This window comes from Vulpes lagopus, chromosome 1 (assembly GCF_018345385.1).
Source record: "Vulpes lagopus strain Blue_001 chromosome 1, ASM1834538v1, whole genome shotgun sequence".
Taxonomy (NCBI): Eukaryota; Metazoa; Chordata; class Mammalia; order Carnivora; family Canidae; genus Vulpes; species Vulpes lagopus.
This window is the reverse complement of record NC_054824.1, coordinates 3,107,520-3,135,192: the sequence shown is the minus strand read 5'-3', so window position 1 is coordinate 3,135,192 and position 27,673 is coordinate 3,107,520. Positions and strand designations below refer to the sequence as shown.

The window sequence follows — 27,673 nt, the reverse complement described above, 5'->3', positions numbered from 1 at the left end:
GTCAGTGGAATTTTGACGCATGGGGGAGAGTGACCTACATGAGTCTGAGAGGCCACACACATTGCAGGTTTGAGCCAGACTATGAAGAGAAGAGGGTGGACCTGGGACCGAGCACAGTGCGCTGAGCAGTAAGAGGCCAGGTCTCACCGGCCATTGTGTCCCGGAATGGAACTCCAAGGAGTCAGAGAACCCCAAATGTGAACACAACATCTAAATTATCAATAAAAATATCATGGAGCGAAGATAGAACACATTTTATGTTTTACTTAAGGGGTTTCAAGCTTAAATCGTAACTTTTTAAGTATTTAAGCATGTGGCATGTGGGCCTCCATCTGCATGCTTACCCTGGGCCCCACGAGTGTTAGAGGCGAACCCAAAGGACACATCTTTGCCCTGCTTCCCTCCAGGATGTTTTCTTATTTGAAATCAGCAGCCATGGAAGCTTTCCAAGGCTGTTTAAATGCAACGAGAATGTGGTCCATCAAAAATGCTGTCTGGTTTTATTGCACACAAGAGGTTGTTAACTCTGGCAATCTCACCGAACTGGGCTATGTTCTCATTGTCTCTTCAGCCTCCCCAGCCAAATCCTGATGGGGGAATGAGTCGGTGCCTATGAGATTTGAGGGAGGGGCTGTGGAATATGCAATCAAGCAGATCACCAAGTGTTGAGCTGAAACAAAGTTCCTGCTCCTTTGACTTCATTTTGAATTCACTTCATTTAGGGTTTGTGTTTGTGTTTTGGTTTGCTTTTTTGGCAGCAGGAAAGAAAAAGAATGGTCTTTTCCTCTTACGATACCTGGAGCAGGATAACTGCTCCGGTCCCACAGGAGCCCTGTAAGGAGGCTCTCGGAGGACAAGGACTGGTTTACAGCCTCCACATGAAAATGTGAAGAACCCATCACCATCCCCTTCCGCCATTCGTCAATCTGACGGGATTTACTAGGGTCGTGGAAGGGAAGTGTGGCCCCGTCTTAAGAGAAGCTACAGTAGGGAGGTGATGGGAGTTGGGCACAGCAGGCCAAAGGCAGAGGTCAATTCACCCTTTACGGACCCGGCACGGCGGTAGGTGAACTGCTTCATGAACTGGCCTACACCAGCCAAGGAGGAAACTCAGAACAAACCGAGGGTGGTTCTCGGGCAGTCACTTCTGCCAATGAATTGACCAGGAACCACGTGGAGGTAGGAAATTCCAGAATCCAGGCAAATTCTATGGAGACCATATGTCTACAGCTGCTGAGGCAGCTCATGGATACTGCGTGACAGGGGGGTGGCGTGGCCCTGGGAGGAAACAAAAGTCCCGGAGCCCAGGCCTCTGGGGAGCAATGCACAGGCCCGAGGACGGCCAGGGGGCCAGGGCCCTGGGGGTGGGGAGGAGATCCAGCGGCCCTGAAATGGGGTGGTTGCTGGTATAAAGGGCTGGGGTTTCAGCTGCTTAGGGCAGCATGGCTGTTTCTTCCACTGGGCAGAGCAGGGTGCTCAGTGCCGACCAGATGCCCCGGCGGGCAGGTGGGACGTGGGCTGCAGGCCGGGCCGCTGCCCTGGAGCCTTGATGTGCACCGGCTGAGGACCCACCTGTGCCCTGGGTCGGGGCAGGTGAGCGAGGCGCTGGGCGGCAGGGGTGGGGTGTCCCCCGGTCCCGTCGGACGGAATGACCTGCCTGGAGCTGGCACTGGGCAGCTCGACTCACACAAGCAGCTCAGATCCTGTTCGCTGGCAGCAGGGAACCTGTCTCGGCTCCGGGTCTCATCTAGTTTGGGGACCTCCCTGGGGGGCGGAGAGGCCTCTTCACTTTCCCACCTCACTGACACGGAACTTGGGTTGGTGGCCGCAGCCAACCTGGAAATGGACCGACTGGCAACAGACTGAAGTGGACAGAATGTCTGTCGGACAAGGGTGGGGAGAGCAGGGTGCGTGGGACCCTGTGGCCCTCCCGCCTGGGCCCAGGGACCACGGGGAGCATCCTGGACCCTGGAGACACGCTGATTTCCTAAAGCCTCGGTTGACAAGCACCAATGACCGTGTAACCTGAGTCCAGGGCCTGGAAGGCCCGAGAGCATCCGTCCTCATTTAAAATACACACCGACCCAGGCCAACACGCAAGAATAATCCCTCACTCCTGTGGGCACTGGAGTCCACGAGGGGTAAAATCAATGTCTCAAGCGACGATTCTCAGGACCGGGAAGACGGCCAGGGAAGCCCGGACACCACCGAGGGGGGTGGGCACCTGAGACAGAGCAATCCTGTGGCTCCCCCAGCCCAGGCTCGGTAGGCCCAAGGAGGCGTCCCATGCGCTTGGGCACCTTCTGTGTCGCATCATCTGCAACATGTTCATGTGGCCACCGAGTCCCGTTAAGGATGGAGACAGTCAGCTGGGCAACTAATTATCACAAATCTATAAAAGCCACCCAAATGTCGCGGGAATCAATGTGCATTGATCCCAGTCCCAACTTGCTTGAGAAAGAGGGAAAATATGCCCTGCCGGGCGACACTCTCACAGGTGAGGACCTTTGGGAGGTGGCAGTATAGTCTTCACCTGAAAGTCACCATCGAGGCTGAATTCCGGCAACGAAGAGCGCCCAGCACAACGCTCTTGAGAGGAAAGGTGCATTTTGTCAGCTAAATTCTAAACACTTTATTATGTCATCAACAAATCGAAGCTTGGGAAAAGCAGAGGGGGAAAAAAAAGTAAAAAAAAAAAAAAAAAGAGAATCACTGAAGATTGGGAAAAGCATTGCCAGTTTTTTCAGCAGAATGTTCATATTGGACACCGAAGGGAACTAGTTGGTAAGAACCTGGTATATATATAATATTTAACAAAAGATTCATTTCTCTGCAATCCCAATGTGATGAGCATTGGACTGTTTTTTAAAGTATTATTTTTAAAATATATTAAATCAGGCACTGATTCAAGTTGCTTCAGATCCTATTCGGTCCTGCTGGTGTTCCTTCCAAACAAAAAAAAAAAATTGTTTTCTATGATAAATAACTGAAAATCTACTGAAATTGTTCATGGGCCAAATATAGCAGAACCACTGTCCTAAAGACAGTAAAATAGACATTTCCCCTGGAAAGTACCTACTGATAAAAAATAGACTGAATCGCCGAATATATTCCAGTTTTCCTGGTGGTCTTAATTACTAAATTAATTTGATTATATGGTTAATCAAATTGACTGGATTAGTTTAAATGGCTGGGGTGATCCTTTTTCTGGGTCGTAGTTTGTGGCCAATAATCATGGTCTTTCCAAAGTATTTCAGTTGAATGAGATTCTGTATTACTCTTGAATAAATTTTTCCAACGATTCAATGCTTTAAAACTCAACGTGATTTTGTACATCTAATCTCAACTTTCTTGGTGTAAACTTGTTGTCTCTTTGCTCAAGATCACTTTTTTTTTTTTTAAAGATTTTATTTATTCATGAGGGACACAGAGAGAGAGAGAGGCAGAGACACAGGCAGAGGGAGAAGCAGGCTCCCTGCATGGAGCCCGATGCGGGACTCGATCCCAGGACCCTGGGGTCACAACCAGAGCCGAAGATAGACACTCAACCACTGAGCCACTCACGCGTCCCGATACCCCTATATTTTAAAAGCTACTCTACAATTGTTCAATTCTGTAACTTTCTCCACTTATCTATTTTTCGCCTCCTTCGCATTTCTTTTTCTTTGGAGAGCGGGTGAGAGAGTATGAGTGTGAGTGCAAGTGAGCCTGCGCCAGGGCAGAGGGAGAGGGAGAGAGAGAGAGAGAACCTCAAGCAGGCTCCATGCCCAGCATGCAGCTGGATGTGGGGCTGGATCTCACCCGAAATAGTGCCCTGAGCCAAAATCAAGAGTTGAGTAGCTTAACCGACTGAGCCAGCCGGGCGCCCCATAAACTTCTTGTCCTCAAATATTTATATATCTATTGTATGTCTCCAGGTATAAGGTTTGTGAGCTCAGGGACATTGTTTTTGTTCACTGGCAAATCCCCTACACCAATTATAGCTCTTTTATAAGTATTATTGAACATGTCTATGGGACAGATGCTGAGACATACCAAAATCAAAGTGTACCAAAAAGATGCAGAACCAGATGTTTCCACGGAGAAGAGTAGGATGTCAAGGGGCCATACACTTACTTTGTGGGCCCTTCTCTCTTTTCTATTCTCCAGCAAAGATAAACAGCATAAACCTTTTCCTTCCTTCGTCTTTTCAATTTTTTAACTACGTAAACGTCCTATTTTGATTGCTCTCACACTTCTTAACAGTGTTTATCTTCACACTCATTTCTTTCATTCATAAAATATCTTTTTTAACAGACTGAATTTTCTCTTACAAAAGGGTAAATCTTATTAGTTGTTGTTGACTCTTGCCTAGAACCTGAAGTCGTAGTGTTCAGCAAGGTTAATTATAGACAAACTCAGGTAGTTTTAGAGCCTCAAACTGGTCCAGGCTCAGGAAAAATACTAGGAGCTAAAATGTTTCTCTGATGCTCTTAAGTGGAAGGGCCACTAGGAGTGCAAGCCCCCCCAGATGGCAGCGTGCTGGTCTTCCTCAGCTCTCGGGAGCCACCTGCCCCCTCACCGAGGGCCAGGGAGCGGCGAACCTGTTAGCGAGGATCGGTTCAGTGTCGGATTCGATGTGCTCAGTCAGTGAACTTCAGCCTGACGTTCTTGGATATCTTACTTTGTTTTAGCAACGTGTCGTCTCCACCACCTGCTCCCATAAAAACTGTGGTGCCATCTCCGTAGAGAGAAGTTAACACGGCGTCTTCTCCAGTTGTGCTTTGATCGTGAGCTCCCCACCCTTCGTTCTCAGTATTTCCACTTCTCTTCCCACCCAGATGAATACCTCCTACAGACCCTGAAACGGAGGATGACGCTAACTCCTTCTGATTATCCACACCAACAGTTTGGGTTTCGCTTGAGACTTTTGGCCAAGATTTAGGACAGTTCCTATGTTGTCAAACACGTTTAGCCAACCCAACGGGGAACTTTATTCTCCTGCTTTCTACACAGCGAGGAGAGAGAGAGAAGTGGTGGCCGGTTATGGGAAATAGGAGAAAGGCCTTTCTCTTACCTCTGGGGATTGTCGATGGTTGATATGGAAGATTACACTGGAACAAAGATTGCATTGCCAGCTTGTGTAGTTTATGCTCTACTTGTACTACATTATTATGGACTAGTTCTATTGTCTTGGGGGACAATAGAGGGTTTTATTTCAACATTATGTACAGAATGCCTGTATGGTCTCTTTCTTCCCTCCTCCAGATGCAGGAAGATATTTAGTATCAGGTTTCTGAAGGAGCCATGTCAAAATGAGGAGGTATAAACATTTCCTTTTTTTTTTCTTTTTTTTCCCCCCCTTCTTCCCCCCCGTCAGCTTTCAAAGCCCAGGATTCTGTTGTTTGTGAGAGAAGACTAAGTCATAACCCATTAGAGTGCGGCCTTCTCGGGCAACTCTGCACGCACAAAAACGAATTATACATAAAATGGGATCCTGAAAGAATGATTTTTATGCCAAACACCTGAGAGAGAAGTCTTTCAGTGATGTAAGGAAAAAATGCTCTAAGAACCACGACTCAGAAAACTCTGCTTTTAGGTAAAACTTATCTTTCTTTCTCCTCCCTGTTCCTACCTCATCATATACATGTACAAAACCATAAATTCTGTGTTCTCAGGTAGATACACAAATGCCCAACCAATGTACACTCGCAGCAATTGTTTCCAATAAACCGTGGCCTACTGGTGTCATGTGCCGGGCAGGATGTGCAATGGGTGATATCGTCAGAATCGTCAGAACTGGCATTCCACTGATCCTTAGGTCCTTTCAGATGTGTCGATCCTCTCTTCCCATTGATGAGTCCGAGATTATTGTTAAATAGACAGTCTTAGGCAGCCTGTAGATTGGGACATATGCAACACAAAGTGAAGAATTGGCAGGTCTTTTTCTTTTTTAAGTTTGAGTAAGAGACAACAATTACTCCAAATAATCCATGACAACAATCCAATGTCATTGTCCTAAATTTTCTAAATTATCCACGCTGGTCTCAGCAATTAAGGACAGTTCCTTGTTAGATGAGAAACCCTAGTCCTCCACTTATGCTCAACCTTAATTATTCCCAATTAGGCCGTTTCGTCAAAAGTGTGGTCTGGTCAAATTATTTGGCTATAAAGTAGTTGTCACCTAAAGATAGTCTGACCTGTCTCCTGCTAAAGGAAATCGGTGTAATGAGAATATTGCTTTTGGGTCACCTTGTATACTTAAACTTTCTGGGCTACGGTTTCCCCATCTCTAAAACAGAAGTGCTACATCATTCTCAGAGGGATGGAGCCCTTGCATGGATGGAGGGAGAGTGTGGGCGCTGGAGGGTTGGAAAAAGAAGTGTATTGGGCTTAAGATGTTGGTAATCACTGCCTATCACGTGACGTATGTCTTTTTAAATCACTGATTGAGTGTGTTTCGTAAATAAACCATGGGCACGATTTCTGCAAAATAACTTGCTACATCTTTTGAAGGTTTACGAGCAGCATAACTGATTTCATGGCTTCACCGACCAACACAGTCTCAGTTCTCTGGGGAAATGCAATAACACTCGTATGTTACGTATCTTCTCTTCCTTTTATTCATACTGCTACCACCACCGTTTAAATCTTCTCCCACCACATTGAGTGTTGCCATAGTTTCCCAACTGACTTTCCTCCCTCCTGTGCTTCATCCTGCAGATTGCCCTTAATCGGTTCTCTGAAAGCACAGCAAAATCACCAGGATCCTACTTAAAATTTTTGACTGCCTCTTCACCGCCGATGGAATTAAGACCAAATCATTTCACCGAAAATTCTGGCTCCCGACTGTTCTTCCAAACTCAAGCCCTACTCCTCCTCGAGGTCGAGCTCTAAATGCGACTATTTTGGATTATTTCCTGATCATAGATGTCCTGTTCACCTCCCTGTTGTTTCTTCAGCTGCAGCTTCTCTGCCCAGCACTGCCCTCCAATCTTTGTCAAAAGGAAGTCTACTCTTCGGCTCTCTAAATATCATTCCCAGGAGAGCCGGAATCCCTTCCATTTCAGATTTCTGGGGCTCATGGTCTGCATCACAGATATGGCACGTCATCACTGCCTGGAATATTGTGCATAAGGGTACAAGTCTTAGCCATCCCACCAGAATGCAACCTGAATATCTTGCATGGCATAGTACCTGGCACAAGGCCTCGTTGGAGAAGGAAGATGGTGTTGCCTTCACATCCGCTTAGTGAATGAACTAATAAAGTCAATAAACATAAAAGCAGAGCTATAAGGGAAAAAACGAAGGACCATGGTTTTTAAAAGAATGGAAAATCACTTTATCTGGCAGTGAGATGACCGCCATAGAATGAACGAACATGCTATAAGCCATTTCTTATGAAATTCCAAGTGGAAGGTGATAACTTTGTCTCAGAACTAAATGCATCTGTGTCTAGCCTGCGTCAGGAGCACGTACATTCAACCTAGCACCATGCTTTTATAGGTCAAAACAAACAAATCTTTACCATGGACAGATGCTCTGGTACATCAGAAACAGACTGGCCATTTGCATCATTAAATATCCTGTGGTTAACTCTCTTTGAGGCAAGCATCCTAGGAACTTGATTAGAAGGCAAAGACTTTTGAGGAATGCATCTTCACTCCGCCTCTAGACTTTCCAGCCTGCTCTTCTAACCTACAGGTTGTGGACTTGAGCAGCAGCCTCCAGCTGGATCTCCCGCGTCCAGCCCAGTCAGCTCTGCTTGCTACACACTGGCCAGCCTTCAGAGCCCAGAAAGGCCCGAGCCAGTTCCTTTACTTCTCCTGTTGCTACTGTTTCTCCTTGACTGGAGATTTAGTGCAATTCAGCGACTTTTGTATACTGACAGACTCTTTTTAGTTTGTCTGAAGTCTGAAGCCAAGGTGAGATCCTTGTTAGCAACCAAGGACCTCTCCCTTCAGTCCCAAATGGGTTTTCCCCAGTGCAATGCAGTTTTACAGATCTTACTGCCCTTAGAGTTTGCTCATACCACTCACCGTGTAAATGTATCAACAGAATTCACCGCCTGCTAGAGTCTCTAATTATTTAATATAAAACCATCCATTTTATCTTTACGATTCAAACATCTGGACATGAGCCAAAGCAAGCATATACTTCAGCGCAGTATTTAATAATGAAATTCAAACGTGTACAACAAAACATGAAAACTACACCCCTCCCCCCCAAAAATGTCTTGTAGTTAAAGCATCAGTGAACTCATGGTCAATTCAAAAAGATGATTCAGTTCATGAGATGCTGCATGTCCGGATAATGAATCCCATTAAAGCTGTGCAGAAATTCGGAGCTGAAAGTCTGAAAGCCTTTGCAAAGATAATGTTTACACTAGTCCTTAAATACTCTGGCAAGGCAAACCCTAGAAGATAATAAATCAATGATTGAGGGGTGGAAGAGAGACAATATCACAACCATTAGGAGGCTTTTGAATGATCTAATGAAATACCTTACCCTATATTTTTAAATTTTTCTGTGAGAAACAATCCACTAGAATTTATTGATATTATAAGGCTTAATTTCTCACACAATAAAAGTAACTACCATATGATTAGGCTGCCAATTGTCTGCCAATTTAATTGAGAAATCGACTGAAATATGCCATGCATGCATTATTCTTTTATATCAGAAGTCCTAGTGTTGCATTGATCCCAAATATTCCCTGTCTACCAACTATGAAACGATAGACACACTCTGGATGTCTGTGTGTGCTTTCCCACAAATGTCATTTTCAGAAATCCATAACTCCGCTTCCTAGACCAAGGAAAGGAAGGCTCGTGAAACCAGCAGGCTGTTTTCGACTTTGCGTTTCAGATCATTTATACCGGAGTCCTGCTGGTCACCCGGTGTCAGGTCGGCTTCACTGACGTTGAGGGCGTAGGTCTAAGAGCAAGTGAAGAGGCTACGGGTGGCTCTACGGGTGGATGCCAGAAATTCCACCGAGAAAGCTCTCCCTGGGTCTTTCAAGTCTTTGCCCCTTTTAAAAATGCAAATAACCCTTCAAAAACCAGACTTTTAATGCACTTATCGATCATCTGTATATCAGTGATAGTGGAAGCCGTGGGAGTGCCAGACCTTGGCAAGAGGACCAGCAAGAGCGACGCTGAGAAGACAAGTTCAGAGGAAAACATGTAACCCAGGGGCATGGGGCAGAGAAGACCGTCCTGCAGGGACCAAGCTCCGTCGTGAACCTAGCCTACCTCCCAGTCGGGCAAGGCTCCCTCCTGGATTCGCTCCTGAGAGCCCCTAACTCTACCCCGTGAAAGCCGTGGAGCTTCTGCAGAGGCGCTGACCCAAGTTCTCAGAGAAAACCCTCTTGCTAATACAACCACAGTCACGTGGAAACAACAACAACAAAACAACCCATAGTCATATGCAACAAATTAAATTATAGAAAGACACGGAAGAAGGATGTTTTAAGCACTGAAAGACCTTGTTAGGAAGACCATGGAGTTTGTCATTCAAATGGGGGCCCAGAAAGGGGCCACCATCTTGACCAGGATGGCGGACAGACGGGTGGACGAGAGTGTCTGGTTATGTGGTTCCACTCCCACATCCATTTTGAGCCGTGACAGAGTCCTGCGATCGTCCTGGCACAGGCTGGGTAATTAACGTTCTTCTTCCGTCGTCCCTCAGAGTTGAAGGACCGATCCCCCGGCTACTACCCTTCGCACGTGGGATGTGTTCTCGGATTCCTGACCCAGTTCGCAGGAATGTATTAGCTGCTTAGTTCACTCGCAACTTGTCCCTGGCAGGGGCCCGGATTGGGGCTCCCAGAGGGCGGATGCCTCTCCCGCAGGAGGCCAGTTCTCACACCCGAGGGGGGCCTCAGACCAGAAGGATCTGGGCGGGAGGCGGAGGCCGTGCAGCAGGAAAGGGAGCGCTGAGTGGCTCCCACATCCCTGTGACAAGAGGAGCGGTGGCCTCGTTTCTTCTGCAGAGACCCCTCTGGATGCGTTTCCCCGTTTCCACGAGCTGCTTCGGGGCGATTCCCACGAGGGCCAGCCAGCTCCTCCCCTCCTTGGTGGCCTCGGGGAGGCCTCGGGGCCCAGGGCCGGCCGTGGCCGGGAGCAGCTGGTCAGCTGGGCCGGGCGACTGTCCCGCCGCGGTTCCCGGGTCACTCGGGAAGTCCTCCGGGGTGCCCGGTTCCGCACAAAGGCCTGCGAACGCTTCGGATTCCACTTCCACGCTGTGCTTTTTGTCAAAAAAGCAGTCGGAGCACTTTCCTGCGGCCCGGCCCGGCCTCGCGGATCTCCCTGAGTCCCACGTGCCCGGTGGGACTCCTCGGCCAGAGCCAGGGCCCGCCCCCAGGGCCACTGTGCAAAGTTCCCCCCCAAACCTGACGGCCGGCTCAGGCCGAGCCAAGGCTGCAATGATTCCACCTCTAAACACGTCCACGCATCTATCAGGAGGCTTCAGGTTATTTGATCCTGCAGGTTCTAAGGGGCCACAACGCACACAGGCAGGGGGCCCAATGCCTCAGCCTTTCCACCTAGTTACTCTCTGTTTATCGCTCCACTTGGGTTAGAAACACCTTCCTCACCCAGCCCCTGGCGGGGCACAGACTGCGTGCCCGGCTCCGCGGTGGGCGGGGGGCACCGACGAGGTCACGGCCACCGGGCCCACCTTTGCCTTTCCCGACTGTCCACTGCTGTCCAAGACTGTCAGCCTGCGTCAAGGCTTGCGCATGAGTTTTCTCAAAAACCTCTGAGGACGCTTCACTCTGAAGGCTCGACGATGCCAGCAGCGAGTGGTCCCTCGTGCAGCCTGGCGCAGAGCGGCCCGGGTGGTCACGGGGAAGTGGGCCCGGCCACACGGCCACACGCCGAGCAGGCTGCTGGTGCCCGGGCAGAGGCCGGATCTAGGTCACCAGGGCCCTGCGATGCTGCAGCTGCCAGGCCCTCCCAGCCCCAGCACGTTCTCAAAGCGACAGCACACTGCCACGGGCAACTGCCCTTTCGCTCCGTCCCCTCCTTCTGTTGGCCATGTGTCATTCTCCGGATTAATGGAGGACCCCCAGCCATGGGAGCTGGAAAACATTCTGTGTGTGTGTGTGTGTGTGTGTGTGTGTGTGTGTGCGTGTGTGTGTGCAGGACACAGACAGACAGAGATTTTGCTCTGGAGCCTGTGTGCTGAAGTTGCTGTTTATTTTTTTTTTTGTTTTTTTAAGAATTTTTTTTACAAAGATTTTACTTATTTATTCCTGAGAGACACAGAGAGAGAGGCAGAGACACAGGCAGAGGGAGAAGCAGGCTCCCTGTGGGGAGCCCAATGCAGGACTCGATTCCGGGACCCTGGGGTCACGCCCTGAGCCCAAGACAGATGTTCAACCGCTGAGCCACCCAGGTGCCCCTGAAGTTGCCATTTAAATGCAGATTTCCACAGAGTGAGCTAAATATTAATATCACATTCCTCTGTTAACGTAAACACCAGCAGCAAGATTTGGCAGCTCATAAATCGAGGAAGAACTTAAGCTTTTCTCCATATGCAACATGTGCATTTTATTTTATTTTATTTTTTTCTTTTCTTTTCTCTTTTCTTTTCTCTTCTCTTCTTTTCTTTTCTTTTCTTTTCTTTTCTTTTCTTTTCTTTTCTTTTCTTTTCTTTTTTCTTTTCTTTTTCCTTGCCTGAGTGCCACTGAAGTGAAGACCATATCCACAGTGTGGCAACATGGCAGGGAGATTTTATTTTTTTTAAAGCTCATATTCTTTAATGTTGTACAAAAAAAGTAAGAGTAGAACCAAAAGTAAATTAAGCCTTATCACGTTTGTTTACACCACTATCTAGTTCTTCATATTAACTTTACTATTCAAACAACAGAAAGTAGGTAGCAATTTAGGGATTGGGAAAGAGATAAAAACCAAAAGGACTTTTCTACCATGTTTATTCTACGCGGTGTTTAGCTGCGCTCACAGAGACGGCTCCTTCTACTTCTCCACCGTGCAGGAATTCCGTTGTATATAAAACTGAACCTGCTCAGAAGCTGAGGGAGACTAGAAATGATGGGTCCATATTCTGGGGCATTGTCATACAATTCAGACAACGGTGCAGCTACAAGCTTGTCATTTTTAGGGACTGCCAACAAGGCTTCCTCTTGAAGTTGAACCCAAAACAACTTCTTATGGTCCTTAGGTTTTGTAATATGTGCAGGAATATATGGACACTGAGGAAGTTCAAAATTTGGTCTCCACCAGTTGCCAATGCAGAGTCATCAATGACCCAGTCCTGCAGGACTCCATCTTGACGACCCAGTGTCTCTGTCATTAAGCATTTTAGTCCTTCAACTTCATCTTCTCCTGGGTTAAGCTCACCACCAGGTAATTTGAAGAAAGTTGTTCCCAGTTGTAGCAGAACTACACAGCAGGGAGATGGGGGGGCTGGAGATGTGGGTGTCCTCTCCGTGGTCCTTTGTCCTTCCTTGTCCAGAGCTGACGCTATACATTGGGGACCGTTTATGTGGCGTTACCTTTTCCATTCTATGTAAGGGCAGCGATCTGCATTTTTCGTATAGACAAGCAATCTTCGTTAACATTTTTTTTTATGATTACTTTTTTCCATAGCTGGGCTTTCCGTGTCTGAGGCATTGTTCACTTGAAGACAGGCATTTTTGTTTTGATTGTTCATCCAAATATCAGTCAGGATTTCCTGGTTTTCTGGCTACATGCCAAACGCACACACCTACACACACACTTGCTGCTACCTTATCTGCACTATATAAAAATCCGAAAGCATCTTCTCCACTTAGCTACAGGGGAAAAAATACAAAGGCATTCTATTTCCACAATAAATGTATGAGGCAGGAAGATTTATATTTATCCACCTCTTTCTTCAAAGAAAAAAAAATGCTTGAATAAGTAAATATCGGAAAGCAACATGACCTAGAGCCCCAGATATCAAGCCACCGAAAAAGAGAGGAGGAAGGCAATACTTGATGGGATGTGGGAGGTGTGCAAGGATTAACCCTGAAAAGGAAAAGGAGCGCTCTGAAAGCAAGACGAAGAAAGCAAGAATGATTACCATTATGCGCTGAGTGGTGTCCCTTCCTAAATTTAAATGTTGAAGCCCTAAGCCCCAGGACCTCAGAATGTGACTGCATTTGGAAACAGGACCTCTAAAGAGGAAATTGAGGTCAAGTGAGTTCATATGGGTGGGGCCCTCGTGCAACGTGACTGGTGCCCTATGAGATGAGGGAGAACTAACAGGTGCACAGAGGAAAGGCCATGTGAGGACACAGGGAGAAGACACCATCTGCAAGCCACGGAGTGAGGCTCAGGAGAAACCAAACCTGCCGACATCTGGATCTTGAGCTTCTAGCCTCAACTATGAGAAAATAAATTTCTGTTGCTTACACCATTTAGTCTGTGGTATTTGGTTATGGCAGCCCGAGTAAACTGATATGGTTACAAACACAAATTTGGAAGGTGATGTTCACGAATTTGAGCAAATGTTTGCCTTTGCTGGGCATCTGAGACCATTAGTAATAAAAACAACTATCATTTTTATTTTTTTTAGATTTTATTTGTTTATTTGGCACACACACACAGAGAGAGAGAACACATGTGGGGGTAGCAGCAGGCAGAGGGAGAGGGAGAAGCAGACTCCTGCTGACCAGGGAGTCAAGGGGCTCGATCCCGGGACCACGACCTGAGCCAAAGGCAGCCACTTAACCACCTGAGCCACACAGGTGCCCAAGACAGCTGTCATTTTAATCAGTGTGAGTTATGTGTCAGGAAGCCTGCCGTACTAGCCATGCACTGTCTCACTGACTCTTCACTGTAACACCAGGAGATGAGCACTATCACTGCTCCTCTTTCATGGTTGGGGATTGTGTGTGCATCATCATGTACATATACATGCACACATACATGCACAGGCCCAGGGAGTGAATCGGTGAACCAGAATCTCAAAGTAGGAACTGGTGGGCCATCAGATGTGGGTAGTCTCCCTCCAGACCCTGTGCTTGACCACCTCTTGACAGCACGTTTCCATCCACATGGCCTCCCCGAGGTCCTTCCAGAAGAAAACACATCTTCTCATTCCCATCATGCCCTTCCCTTCTTCCTTCTTGAATCTTACCTGCCAATTCAAAGCACAAGTGAGATTGTAGCAACCAATGGAAGCCCACGTACGCTCTCAGCCTCCTCTGTATCTTAGAGCATGACATTCTATGGATTCCTATAGCACTGCCTGCGTATTGCTGGGAACTATCATGAATTATCTGCCTGGGGGTATGTCCTTTATCCGTGTCTAGAGAAAAAGCTTCTTGAGGCTAGGGGCTAGACCATGGACTTCCTCCCAGCATCTGTTACCAGACTAGCATATAAAGATACTTAAGAAATCCTATTTGACTGGAGCTTCCAAAAATAAATTTCCATACAGACACTGTAAATAAACTTAAAATCTATGAAAACACCTCAGCCTGAAATGTGTAATTTCAGCTGCATTAAGAGTCTGGCCTGCCTCACCACTTGGAGACTCTACATGGTTGTGGTGACCAACAAGGTTACACAAGGACAAGTGGGGAGCAAATCTAGCGGCCCTCAACTGAGTTTGGAGCTGTTTTGCATCCACTACTCAAGCATCCCCACACTCCCCTTGCACGCTCATTGACAACATTCACTAGTTTCTCAATTAGACAGTTTGTGTTATAGGAGATGCAAAGTCTTAAAGTCAGATAGTTAATACGTGAGAAACCTTGAGCAAGTTAATGTCTCTGAATCCCAGTCTCTTATTTGTAAAAGACAACGACTCTTACTTCAAAAGCAAACAAACAAAATAAAACAATTCTTACTTCAGCATCCCCACCACAACCTCATGGGGTTGTAGTAAAGTTTAAAAGCCATATAGGTAAGTGCCCATCATATAGCAGATAGTCTGCATATGTTAAGGCTGTCTTCTCTCCCTTTTTCCTGTGCCAAATGTTTAAAAAGAAAAAAAATCAACAAACTGTCACTAGTAATTAAATTGCTCCACATAGCCACTGGAAAAGGTTCCAATCATACTGATAACTTAACATTTGATTAAAGATTTGCTGTTTACAAAGGGCTTTTATGAGCCTTAACATTTGATCCTTAGAAAAAGTTCCATGAAGGAATCAAAGCAAGAATTATTACCATTTCAATTTTAGGGGAAAAAATAAAAAGCACTGTAAGTCCTCTATAGAACAAGTTACTCAATCAAACTTACTCAACTGGAAAGTCACAAAGCTCAGGTTTAAACCCAGAGAATCAGGATCTTTCTGGGAAAGCACAATGACTCCCTGAACTGGGCTCTGGGGTAAGAAGGTTGTTCTGAAAAACACAATGGGAACATTTAGCACACATTCTGTGAACAATCATGACAAAGGGTTCTGCTGCTTTTTTTCTCCAATCCTTCCTTAGGTTATACTCCCTTCTAGGGGTATTCTCAGTATAAAGGGAAAAAATTACCCATTTCCCATTTCTGATAGTATAAGAACATGGTGACATCTCTGCAATTTTCTCCTAAGAGACGCATAGTGAAAAGGCTGGGAGGGATTTTGCACATTGCATAGCTTGATTCAAATTATTTTTCATGTGATGCCTCAGTTTATAGTAGAAAGTAGAGTCAGTTTGTGTTTTTATGAGAAATAACTCATGTAAATGTCAGTGATATGATTTGTTAAGTTGCAAATGTATTAATCTCAAAGTACTAAAGCTAGAAATGACTTTTTAAAAACTAAATTTAGACAAAGAACTGGAAAATAAAATTTCAAAAGTATACTGTCCACAATAAGATCAAAAGACAGAACTACTTAGGAATAAATATGATGAAATCTGTGCAAGAGTAAGACACAGAAAAGGATTAGACATTGCTAGAGAAATATTTAAAGATTTGAATAATGGAAATATATACTATGTTCATGAATTGAGATACTCAGGATTGTTCTCTATTCTCACCACATTAATCTATAGATTTTATGTAATTCCAATCAAAATCCCAGCATATCTCTTTTTTTTAAAGAAATTGATAAGCTGATTCAACAATATGTATGAAAATGCAAAGGATCTAAGAGAAAAAATAATTATGAAAAAGATGAACAAACGTGGAGAACTTACGCTATTTGATTTTAAGACTTACTGTGAAAAAATCAAGGGGGTGCAATAGAATAGAGAGATCAAAAATAGATCCAAACATGTGTGATGACTGTGTCAGGCAAAGATTTCTTCACTAGGTCAAAAATAACACCAAAAATAAAATAAAATTCATTGCATTTATCAAAATTAAATCCTTCTGTTTTCTTCAAGAGAAAAATACAGGAAATGGAAAGGAAGACTGGGAGAAAATTTTTGCAACACATATAACTGATAAAGGAGAACATCCAGTGTATGTAAAGCACCCAATTATAAGACAAATAATATAACTTATTTAAAAGGGTAAAAGATTTCAGTAGACTCTTCACAAAGATATATGAATATCCAGTACTCAACATGAAAAGGTACTCAACACTACTAGCTTGTAATGTAAATTAGATTGTAAATGTAATGTAAGTGTGAATTAGATTAAAATTGTAATGTGATATTACTTTACGCTCACTAGAATGGCTAAAATTAAAATGACTGGCAATATCAAATATCGTCAAAGACTGGGGGCAAATGGAATGCTCATAAGTTGCTGGTGAGAGTGTAAAGTGGTACAAGGGCTTTGAAAAGCAGTTTGGAAGTTTCTTATAGAGTTAAAAATATACTTACCATATAACCCAGCAATTCCACTTTTAAGTATTTACTAAAGAGAAGTGAAAATGCATGGAACAGAAAGGACTTGTACACAAATGTTCACTGGTCATAGCAGTTTTATTCATAATAGTCCACACCTAGAATCCACCCCGTATCCATCGATAAGCGAATAAATAAACAAATTATGGTATAGTCACACAATTGAATACCCTACTCAGCAATAAAAAAAAAAAAAAAATGAATTACTAGTACACACCACAGCCAGGATAAATCACACAGACATATTGAAGGAAGGGAGACAGTACCAAGAATGGGTATGATTCCATTATATGAGACTTCAGAACCCACAAAATTAATCTATGATAATAGAAATTGGATTAGTGGTTTCCTAAAATGGTGGAGGAGGAACTGACCATAAGTGGCACAAAGAAACTTTTCTAGAGAGGTGGAGGTATGCCATATTACATTGATCTGGGTATGGTTCTACGGTGTCATCAACCTGTATGTTTGAAATAGGTGAACTTGATTGCATGTAAATTATACTTCAGAAAAGTTGATATATTAAAAGACGGACAGGGTCAAATTTCTTTAAATATTCTTTTCCTCTCACTTCATAAAAATTTGTGAAGGCTCTAAGTGAGACATGAGTCTATACCGAGGGCTATCCCCTCGATACCGATTAATTAGAGATTAATTTATATGAAGGGAACTTTGCCGAGCTTCCCCCTCAGATATTCCAAACACTAGTCTCCTCAGACCAAAAGTTCCAATATTCTTTAAACGGTGAGTTGTAAAAGAGGGTCATATTCTAAAACCACCAACAATATTAGACAATAACGAGACCTACAAATCAGACACGTTCCACGGGCTTCTAAAAAAACACTTAAAAAAGACTTTATTATGGAAAATTATAAACATACATAAAAGGAAGAACAGCAGAAGAAATCTTTGTGTCCTCATCACTTAGCTCCAAAAATCATCATTATCTGGCCAATCGTGTTTGTCTATAACCCTAAAGCTCCCCTTCCCCACCTGCTCAATGAATATTTTAAAGTAAATCCTAGGTGTTGTATCATTTCATCTGTAAATACAAGAAGCTCTAAAATCGTGATTTGTTTGCTCATGCTGTATTCTCTGCCTGAAATGCTTACCCCTGTGCCCTGAATACAGCTGAATCTTTCTTATCTGTCAGATGAGACCTTTCCAGAAAGACCTTCCCTGATCTCCTGATAGAAATAGCTCACCTCTACCTCGGCCCCGTTATTTTTTGTCCTGGTAATTTTTGACAGTTTGTAATTATGAGTTCCTGGGTTTTGTCTGTCTTCTCAACTATATTCAAAGTCCCGCTGCACGGGCACTAGCACAGCGCCCGAAAGGTGGCTAGTAAATGGCAGGTCCTTATTGCTAATTAATTGTTCTGACCAGATAACCTGCAACAACTTTTCAGAAGTCAATGATTAACATTTCTTCTAGATGGGGTGAGGTACTGGATTACCACCAAAGGTGAACTGGCATTGTGTTTCCATGATTTTTCAAAGCCTACAGTATAGGAGGTGTCGAATAGAGCCCGCGGGTGTGTTTCTTCTTTTATATATTTTTATAAGAACCATGGAATGTTATAAATGGAAGCAGCTTGAGAAATAATCTACGTTCATAGATTTGTCGACTTTTAGAATGAAAAGAATGCTTAGGTAACATTTTGTTGAAGACAGTTCAAGCTTTTCCTGTTAACAGATAACAGAATGTCATACCCACGCCTAAAGTTGCAGGATTTGTGATTTTTAAATGGCCAGTAATCTGAGATCTTTGTCTAGAAATATAATCCATTAACGTAAGTGAGAATTTAATTTCATGAAACATTAGAAAAATCACTCGATTTTGTATTATCTACAGCTCATTGACTCAGTTAAGCTATTTATTCAATAAATATTTTTTTATATCCATCTTGTAATAAAACTCCTCTAGGTAGTTGGGGATATAATAACACTGGAAAGGGAGCAGAGATGTGCTAAGGCCCAGCCTTGAATCCAGAAGTGTCCAACGCACCCAATATACCTTTGAGTTTCAGGTAATCATTCTAGTCGATTCATACAGAAGAGCGTCTTCCAGGCCATTGTCTCCATGAAGTTACGCCAAATACTCTGTCCATTTCCATCATCCCTCCTCCACTCTGGCCGGGGTGCTAGTCACAAGATAGGGTTTAAGGATATGGGTTGCCAAAGGGATAGGTTCTTCTGCATTGGGCATGGAGTCAGGGGCAACTTCAGAGGTGGAGGGACAGCAGCCGGGGAGCTGGGGCTGCCCAGCAAGAGGGACGGCTCGTTTCCCCGAAGTAGAGCCGATGCAACATCCCCCACTATGATCCCAGGCAGGGTGATGCCTCTATTCTCATCTCTGTCTCTCCAATGTTCTTTTCTACCACCACCATCACCACCATTTTGTTAGCAAGGGACTTTGCTAGTTTGCTGGCAAAATTCTTCTCATTGTCTGAATATAGGCTTTCCTGGGAAATTCTAGCTAGACTCCCTGCTTCACCTGGACACCAGCCCGTGAGGCACCCACTCTGGATGACAACAGTATGACAGCAGCAACGCTAGTCTAACGAGTGTGGATATTGAAACGGTGGGGTACTAAGTGTACAGTGTGTCCCCGCACCCAAGAATAGAGAATACCATGTATTGCAGTTTTAGAATTATAAAATAATGCAAATTTCCTATTTTAACATCTCAAATCTCAGTTGCCAAGTAACAAAACCACAAGTTCTCCTATTTTCCATGAGCTTTCAAAGTTTATGTTTCTGGCATACTTCAGGGCACAGAGGAACTTGTTGCTAAATATATCGTATGTTCTGCCTACAAGAAATTTGGGGATTTCTCAGAACGACCTTGGGGCTGATGGGGTGATGGAAAAGTCACTGCCGGGCTTTTCTTTTCTGAGCTGCTGGTTCTATTACTATGGAGAGACAAAGCCTAACTGTTCCCCTCAGGATGAATGTTTCTTTGAGAAGCCAGAGACATTTCTGGAAAGATGGAGTAATAATCCTGAAAAGGGCATGTTGGGGAGCAGGCCTGGGATTCCACCTTCCTTGTTGGAAAACTAAACAAAACCTGCAGAATTCTAGTCTCTTCGCAGAGCTAGATGTCCAGCCCTTGGGCTGGTCTTGCTGGTTCTCCTTCATGGTGAAAATTAGTGCCTCCTTCCTCTAAATTCTTGAGTTGTAAAGGAGTTTTACAACTCTTATTTTCCACACAAGCCCTTGGTACTCCTCATATGTTGCCCTTGTTATCGGTGCTGCTGTGCATGTGATACATCCCTGACTAGATCACAGGCTCCCAGGGAGCAGCTATGGCTTGGACTTCCTGCTTATCTCCCGCTGCCCTAGGGAAAATACTCTGTGCGTAAGTTCTAAATAAGTATATGTTAAATGACTAAACGTCCGTAGCTGACTGAGCGAAGGGAACAGAAGTGGTATCTGCCGACAATATTCCCCCCATTCTTTGTTTCCTCCTGTAAATACCAAACACACACACACACACACACACACACACACACACTCACAACTATAGACCCTAAAAGCAAAGTCTTCACTTCTATTGCTCCGACTCCTAACACCCCTTGGCCTGTCTTGATTTCTTATGGTAAAATATATGAATTATCGGGCCTGTGCTTAGCTTCATCTTGATTTTCTTAGATTCTGTGATTCTGCAGAATGGGCACTTCCTGGCTTTCTCCCTATTTCTCTTCATTCTCAGTCTCCTGTGTGGATTCCGGCCGATGGCCCACACCGTGGTTATTGGTGCCAGCACTCCTCTCTCAGCACTCACTCCACGTAGTACCTTTTGTTACCATCTACATGCTGTGACTGCCAATTTGTATTCACAGATGAGCTCTCTCCTCTGAATGGTAGGGCCATGTAACTGATGGCCTACTGGACATCTCCATGCAGATGTCCCCCTAGATGACCCAAACCAGAATTACCACCTTCCCTCTTCAAAGCTGACCTTACTCCTGTTTCTGATCTCTGAAAATTACCTAAACTGGACACTTTCCTCTTGGCTTGACTCACCACCAATCATCAATGGCTGTAGGCTCTACCCCCATCGCATACCTCTTTACCTCACTGGTTGCTGGGCTAGATCAGGTGCCAGCATCCCTCACAACAGTATGGACCGCCGGTTCTAACTGGCCTCTCCAAGTATGGTTTTAAACCCTCCAGGCCATTTAATACTGAAACCACAGTAATCTTCCTTTCTTTTCTCTTTTTCTTTTTTATGTAGGCCTCATGCCCAGCATGGAGCCCAGTGTGGGGCTTGAACTCCCTCCCCAGAGATCAAGACCTGAGCTGAGATCAAGAGTCAGATCGTGGGGATCCCTGGGTGGCACAGCGGTTTGGCGCCTGCCTTTGGCCCAGGGCGCGATCCTGGAGACCCGGGATCGAATCCCACATCGGGCTCCCGGTGCATGGAGCCTGCTTCTCCCTCTGCCTGTTTCTCTGCCTCTCTCTCTCTCTCTGTGACTATCATAAATAAATAAAAATTAAAAAAAAATTAAAAAAAAAAAAGAGATCGTGAACCGACTGAGCCACCTGGGTGCCCCCTTCTAAACTATAAATGTGGGATCCCTGGGTGGCGCAGCGGTTTAGCGCCTGCCTTTGGCCCAGGGCGCGATCCTGGAGACCCTGGATCGAATCCCACATCGGGCTCCCGGTGCATGGAGCCTGCTTCTCAACTTCTGCCTGGGTCTCTGCCTCTCTCTCTCTCTCTGTGTGACTATCATAAGTAAATAAAAATAAAAAATAAAAAATAAAAAAAACTATAAATGTGATTATGTCACTCTGTGCCTAAAAATCTTTCAATATATCCCATTGTCCTTCATGATAAAGCAAAATTCCTTAACGTAGCTTAGAAAACTCCTGCACGACCCCAGCCCTGCCAACCCAGCCCCAGCGCTAACCTTCTTTCTAGCCCACCTAAATGCCTTTATTACCTCAAATGTGCCATACCACCTCTCATTTTTTAGTGTTTCCTCAGCATATCACACTGCCTCCCCCAACCCAGTCCCCAGTTTTGCCATAACCTCTGCTTCTGCTGCATTTTAGCTCCACCTCTGCCTAGAAGCCTTTCCCAGGCCCTCAAGTACACTGAAGGGCCACTCATTGGCATTCCCAGAGCATTCGAACTCTCTGTGATTTCATTTATCATACTGTGTTATCCTTGGATTTTTTTTTTTTTTTTTTTTTCTGAATCTCTTACTAGCCTCACCCAGAAAGACAAAGATTCTATCTCTTTTGTTTAAAGCTTAATCTCCAGCATCTGGCCCAATGTTTGACACATAGTTAGTGCTCAGAAAATATTTGCTAATGACTGCCCCGAATAATAAACTACATGAAATCACTTTGCCTACACGAGTGTGATATACGGTAGAGAAAAATATTTCTTACCTGGTATTTAAAGCTAGAAATGGGGATGCCTGGGTGGGCCAGTGGTTTGGCTCAGGTCGAGATCCCGGGGTCCTGGGATCGAGTCCTACATCCAGCTCCCTGTGTGGAGCCTGCTTCTCCCTCTGCCTGTGTCTCTGCCTCTCTGTGTCTCTCATGAATAAATAAATAAAATCTTTAAAAAAATAAATAATAATAATAATAAAAGCTAGAAATGGATTTTCCCCTTTCCTAACCTTACTGGCCATTTTAATTATCAGGAAACGGCAACTTCCTGATGAAGTGGGGTGAGGCTGAAACTGTAGATAGAAGTTTGATATGAATGGTTCTAGCGTCCAGTGAGAGCAGATTCCCCTTTATCATGAGATACACACAGAATGGGGGTCTAGAAATCTCTAAGTTAACTCCCTGGGGATTGGTTTTTGTTTTTGTTTTTTTTTTTTTGTTTTGTTTTCTAACTTACTGATCTATTGACTGATCTGAGATAGAACCAATAAGTACATTTCAAGCTCCTGGTATGTTCTGGAAAGTTGTGTATCAGTTTTTCTATGCACATTAAATACATACCGACAGTGGTCATCCAGATCTCACACTTAGCAGAGTATTTACATTAAAAATCCATTAAAAGTATTTACATTAAAATTTCTTATTTGACTACTCAGGCCACTTGGCACTCCTAAGTTCAAAGGGACTCTGGGTTTGATTCCTTTCCAATTAGACCCCGAGCAAGACAAGAAAAAAAGTAATAAATTCAAATACTCGGTGATTAATCATGTCAAAGTTAAAGACCAGGGTGCAAAGAAATCCACTATCTTGCCCTGAGTGGATTAGAGAGAGTGTTTTTAAGGAGGTGATTAAAACTAAAGGTTTTAGCTGGGAAAGCCTACAGAATCTGTTGATTCTTTCTTAGAAAATAAACTGCCTAAATTAAATAGTAACTCCATCAAGAGCTGGACATGGGGCCATGTCCAGCTGACAGTTTTTTATATTTTTTTTTTTTTTTTTTCTTTTTTTTTTTTTTTTTTTTTTTTTTTTTTTTTTTTTTGTAAAAGCTAGAGATTTATTGTTATTTTGTGATTAATAAATTGTCAAATTGGTTATGACACTATCCCACACTGTATACCACCATTCGCCAGTACAGAAGTTTTTTAAACCAGATTGAGGCATACGGCAGAGAGTGCAAAGACACATGAATACCATCCTTAACAACCTCCTCTAGTCATGCCTCCACCTTGATCATCACTCATGTTTTCCTCCTAGGGAAAGTGTCAGAACAGTGCACGGGCTGGTGGGCAACCTGGCCTCTTGACCTTTTTTAATAGCAAGCAACTTACAGAAGTAATGGAATTCAACTTGTATTTCCTTTGATTTTATTGGTCTGAACTCATTTTAGATTAACATTTTAATTTCCTGTAACTGTACATGAGAGTATATAACGACCTAAGAGAATACTGAACCAGAGTCAGCCAAATATATTACTGACCCCAAAGTTGTGTTTTAATTGGTCCTAAAGGAATGTACCACACCCCAACAGTTTGAGAGTTAGGCAAACAGAACTTCTTTGGGGAGGGAAAAAAAAGGCTGTAGAACAGCCAAATGTACTCAACATTGTTAAAACGGCTCTTTGTTTTTCACCCCTGAATGATACCTCTTTACTACACTATATGCACAGAAATCCTAACAGAATCTTGGTTGCCAGTATTATTTAGGCTGGCCCAATCCAGGATAGTGGATTTTTTTTTTTTTTTTTTTTTTTTTTTTTATTTCTATAAATATGATTTTAATAATATTTCTTAAGTATTTAGTAATCAAGGATTCCTCTAAAACAGAAAAAAACCCCAAAGTAATTAAGAAATATGTCAGTTATATATATTGATATACATATATACAATTAAAAAAATCTTTTTGTAATTTAGTTTTTAATTTTGAATTTGTTTTTAAGATTCCACAATTAACATGGGGTTTAAATGCACAACCCTGAGATAAAGAGTCAGACACCCCATAACTGATCCAGTCAAAGTGCCCTTTAATTGTGAATTTTTAAGTGATGGAAGGTGTGAAGGATTCAATGCTGGAGTATAATTTAATGGGGAATTTCAGACTATTTAGGTGGGAATTTTTTAAGTTTCTTGCAAATATAAATCAAGCTTGCTCCAATTCCACAAGAATACCACCACAGTCTTTAGGATGGAGAAAAATCACTGGTTTTCCATGTGCTCCTATTTTGGTCTCTTCACTGAGACTACGGATGTTCTTCTCTTTCAAATCCATCACAGCTGCATTTATATCATCCACCTCAATGCAGATATGATGCATTCCTCCAGCCTTGTTTTTCTGCAGAAAACCTGCAATTGGACTGTCATTTCCCAATGGATGAAGCAGCTCCATCTTGGTGTTTCCCAGGTTGACAAAAACAACAGATACTCCGTGCTCAGGAAGAGGGACCACCTCACTTATCTGGGCCCCCAGAATATTCTTATAAAATGCCTTGGCTTTTTCCAAGTCTGGCACTGCAACTGCTATGTGATTGAGTCGACCCAGGTTCCATACAGGGCCTGCCACTTGAAGCGAGGATTGTGATGTGGAAAAAGTTCTGACTTTTGAAACCGGTGTCTGAAGTGGCATTTGAAAGCCACTTTTAGCAGAATGCTCTCATCAGGAACACAGGCCTAATTTTGTCACCAGGTGCTGGGGCCACTAGTTAGCTTGCAACAAGGAGAAACAAAGGAAATTAACACCAGTCTTTTGTCATATTCCTGGATCCAACATATCTTACATTAGAGCTAATGGGCCTTAGAAGAACACAGGGAAAGTAAGCTTTTTAAATACTGAGTTTACAAACCCAACCTTGAAACGTAGGCTTCGGGACTCAGGTGGGGCCCTATTCGAGCTATCTAGGGCTCCAGCGCTCTGGTTCCCCCAACATTCAGGTGCACATGTGACAGAGTCAAACAAACACAGAACTCAAGCCAGGAGACTTTATTTATTTATTTATTTATTTATTTATTTATTTATTTATTTATTTATTTATTTTTAAGATTTCATGTATTTATTTGAGAGAGCGTCAGAGAGAGAGAGACCACAAGCAGGGGGAGCAGAGACCTGACTCTAAATCCAAGCTTTTACACACACCAGCAGTGTAAGCTTGGACAAGTAAATTCCTTTCCAGAGTCTGGGAAACCTGAAGGTACAACTTGTAGACAAAAAAACTGGGTTGGGGCACCCGGGTGGCTTAGTGATGCATCTGCCTTCAGCTCAGGTCATGATCCTGGGGTCCTGGGATCCAGCCCTTGCATTGGGCTCCCTGCTCAGCAGGGATTCTCTGCTCTTCCCCACTGTCCATGATCTCTCTGTCTCTCACTGTCTCTTTTAAATAAATAAATAAATAAATAAATAAATAAATAAATATAAGTAAATAAATATCTTTAAAATTAATATGAATTAAAACAGGTTGTAGGGCCTCTTGTCTTCTTTTCTAGAAATAATCTGCTATGGAAGCAGCAAGTCGCAGCAGGCCTCCTTGGCAAAGGGTTAACATTCACCTCACATCTTTCTGTGGTGCTTTTAGCAGCAACCTGGAAAGCTCTTTCACTTATGCCCAATTACACTGCAAAATGTCAAGCTTGTGAATTTAAAAACTTACTGTCAACACTTTTGCTGCAAGTAGATATTAATTGATATTAAATCACTGTGGAATGCCTATAGAAAAGCACTGCATGCCAAAGACTTTCTGACTGAGGAAAGGTAAGCACAATGAAATAATTAGATATGACTTTCCATTTCTTTACAAATGTTGCTAAATACTTAATTCAGCAGCACTTGGGTTCTCACTGTCTTTATTATTAGCTCACATGTATTCATTTTGTCTAGTTCTCCGTAGGTGTTTTTTTTTAAGCCCCTTAAAATAAAAGAATATAGTATTCAAAATAAATTTGCTCCATTAATCATAGCACTTTCTCAGCATTGACTACTAAACTGAAATCTGGGTCTGCAATAATACTGAGACGATTCAAGACTTACAAACGTTTTTATGAAAGAAGATGGGTACCTTGGACTTGAGCATGCAGTTATCATTATATTTGGAAGAGTAGATGAATATTTAAAAAGTATTTAGAATTCTTCTCTACCCTAAAAATTTGGGATCATGGAGTAGATGGAAATGCTGCTTACCAGTACTGCTAGCTTTCCTCTCTTCAGACTGGAGAGGATTATACTTTTGGGTCCTTGAAATTAGATACAGTCATGTGACTTGCTTTGGCCAATGAGGTAGGAGTGTCATTTCTTGGCAGAAGCATGTCATGGTTGGTGTGAAAGTCTACAGTGTTCTCCTGCCTGCCCCGATTATAGAAGCACATAATGATAGAAGACACAGAAGAAGGTTACCCTAGGGAGTCACCCACCCATGCAGTAGACCCAGCATGAATGAGAAAGAAACTGCTATTGCTCTAAGATTTAGGGCTTTTTGTTACCACAACATGGCCTAGAGTTTATAACCAATAACCACCAAGCCCTACCATACCAAGCTCCCTGGACTCCCTCAGCATGTCCTCACAAACTGTCCATTCTCTCCTCTAAGTTGCTACTAAACTTAGAATCATGCATATTTTTTTAAGGAAAACTAATATGATATATTGGATGCTAGCACCAAGAAAAACAAACGATTGAATTGACCATATATAAGTATATGACTATATATATCTATATATATCTATATATATATAACATAGGCAGAAAAATTTACATATTAATATACTGCATTAAGTGTCTCCTGGGATTTCCTCTTATTGAATCAAAAGGTGTATTAGTTTCCTATTGCTGCTGTAACAAATAAAGTGACCGAAAACAATGCAAACGTATTCTTTTCCAGCTCTGGAGAGCTCGATCTAAATCCGTGTTACGAAGGCTGTGTTCCTTTTGAGGGCTCTAGGGGGCGGTCTGTTTCCTTGGCTTTTTCAACTTTAGTGTGGCCTGTATTCCTTGGCTTGTGACCCCATTTCCAAAAAGCAGCACTTCAACCTCATTTTTCATCATCACGTTTGCTACCATTCACTCTGACCTCCTGCCTCTCTGATAAGAACCCTGTACTTACATTGGGTTTACGAGGATAATACCCCCCCCCCTCAAGATCCTTACCTTAAACACATCTTCGAAGACGCTTTTGCAAAATCAGGTAAAATTCACAGTGGGTGTTTGAAATCATCTGGCCCATCTTGCTTCATCATCACTCCACACCCCTTCTCACCCTTGTCTAGCACAAGGTCTTAAATAGAAATCCTTGCTGAAGAAATGAACGTTTAGCTCAAATGTGCACTGTATTATATCTTCCTTTATCAAGAGCCCAAACTATATGGTTAATAAAGATATACACACAGAGAGAAAAAAGTAATGCCTCTCACAAAAGCAAGAACAGGGGAGCTTAAAGTAGCTGGATTTAAGCTGATCAAAATTAATGGGAAATAAAGTAAAATATCTTCTCATATTGGTACTTAGTACTAAGTCTTAGCAATAT

At 43.4% G+C, this 27,673-nt stretch overlaps 1 protein-coding gene across 1 annotated transcript; it reads right to left on the bottom strand.

Annotated features, from left to right (window-relative positions):
* Positions 1–24,064: 24,064 nt before the first annotated feature.
* On the bottom strand, positions 24,065–24,804 carry LOC121496088 (methylmalonyl-CoA epimerase, mitochondrial). The gene has a single exon (XM_041764376.1). The coding sequence runs from the start codon at positions 24,787–24,789 to the stop codon at positions 24,307–24,309; it is 483 nt and encodes a 160-aa protein (XP_041620310.1). The 5' UTR covers positions 24,790–24,804; the 3' UTR covers positions 24,065–24,306.
* Positions 24,805–27,673: the final 2,869 nt, after the last annotated feature.

What these genes read in the sequence shown, in the direction of transcription:
- LOC121496088 (XM_041764376.1), bottom strand. Translation starts at nt 24,789, where the DNA reads ATGCCACTTCAGACACCGGTTTCAAAAGTCAGAACTTTTTCCACATCA.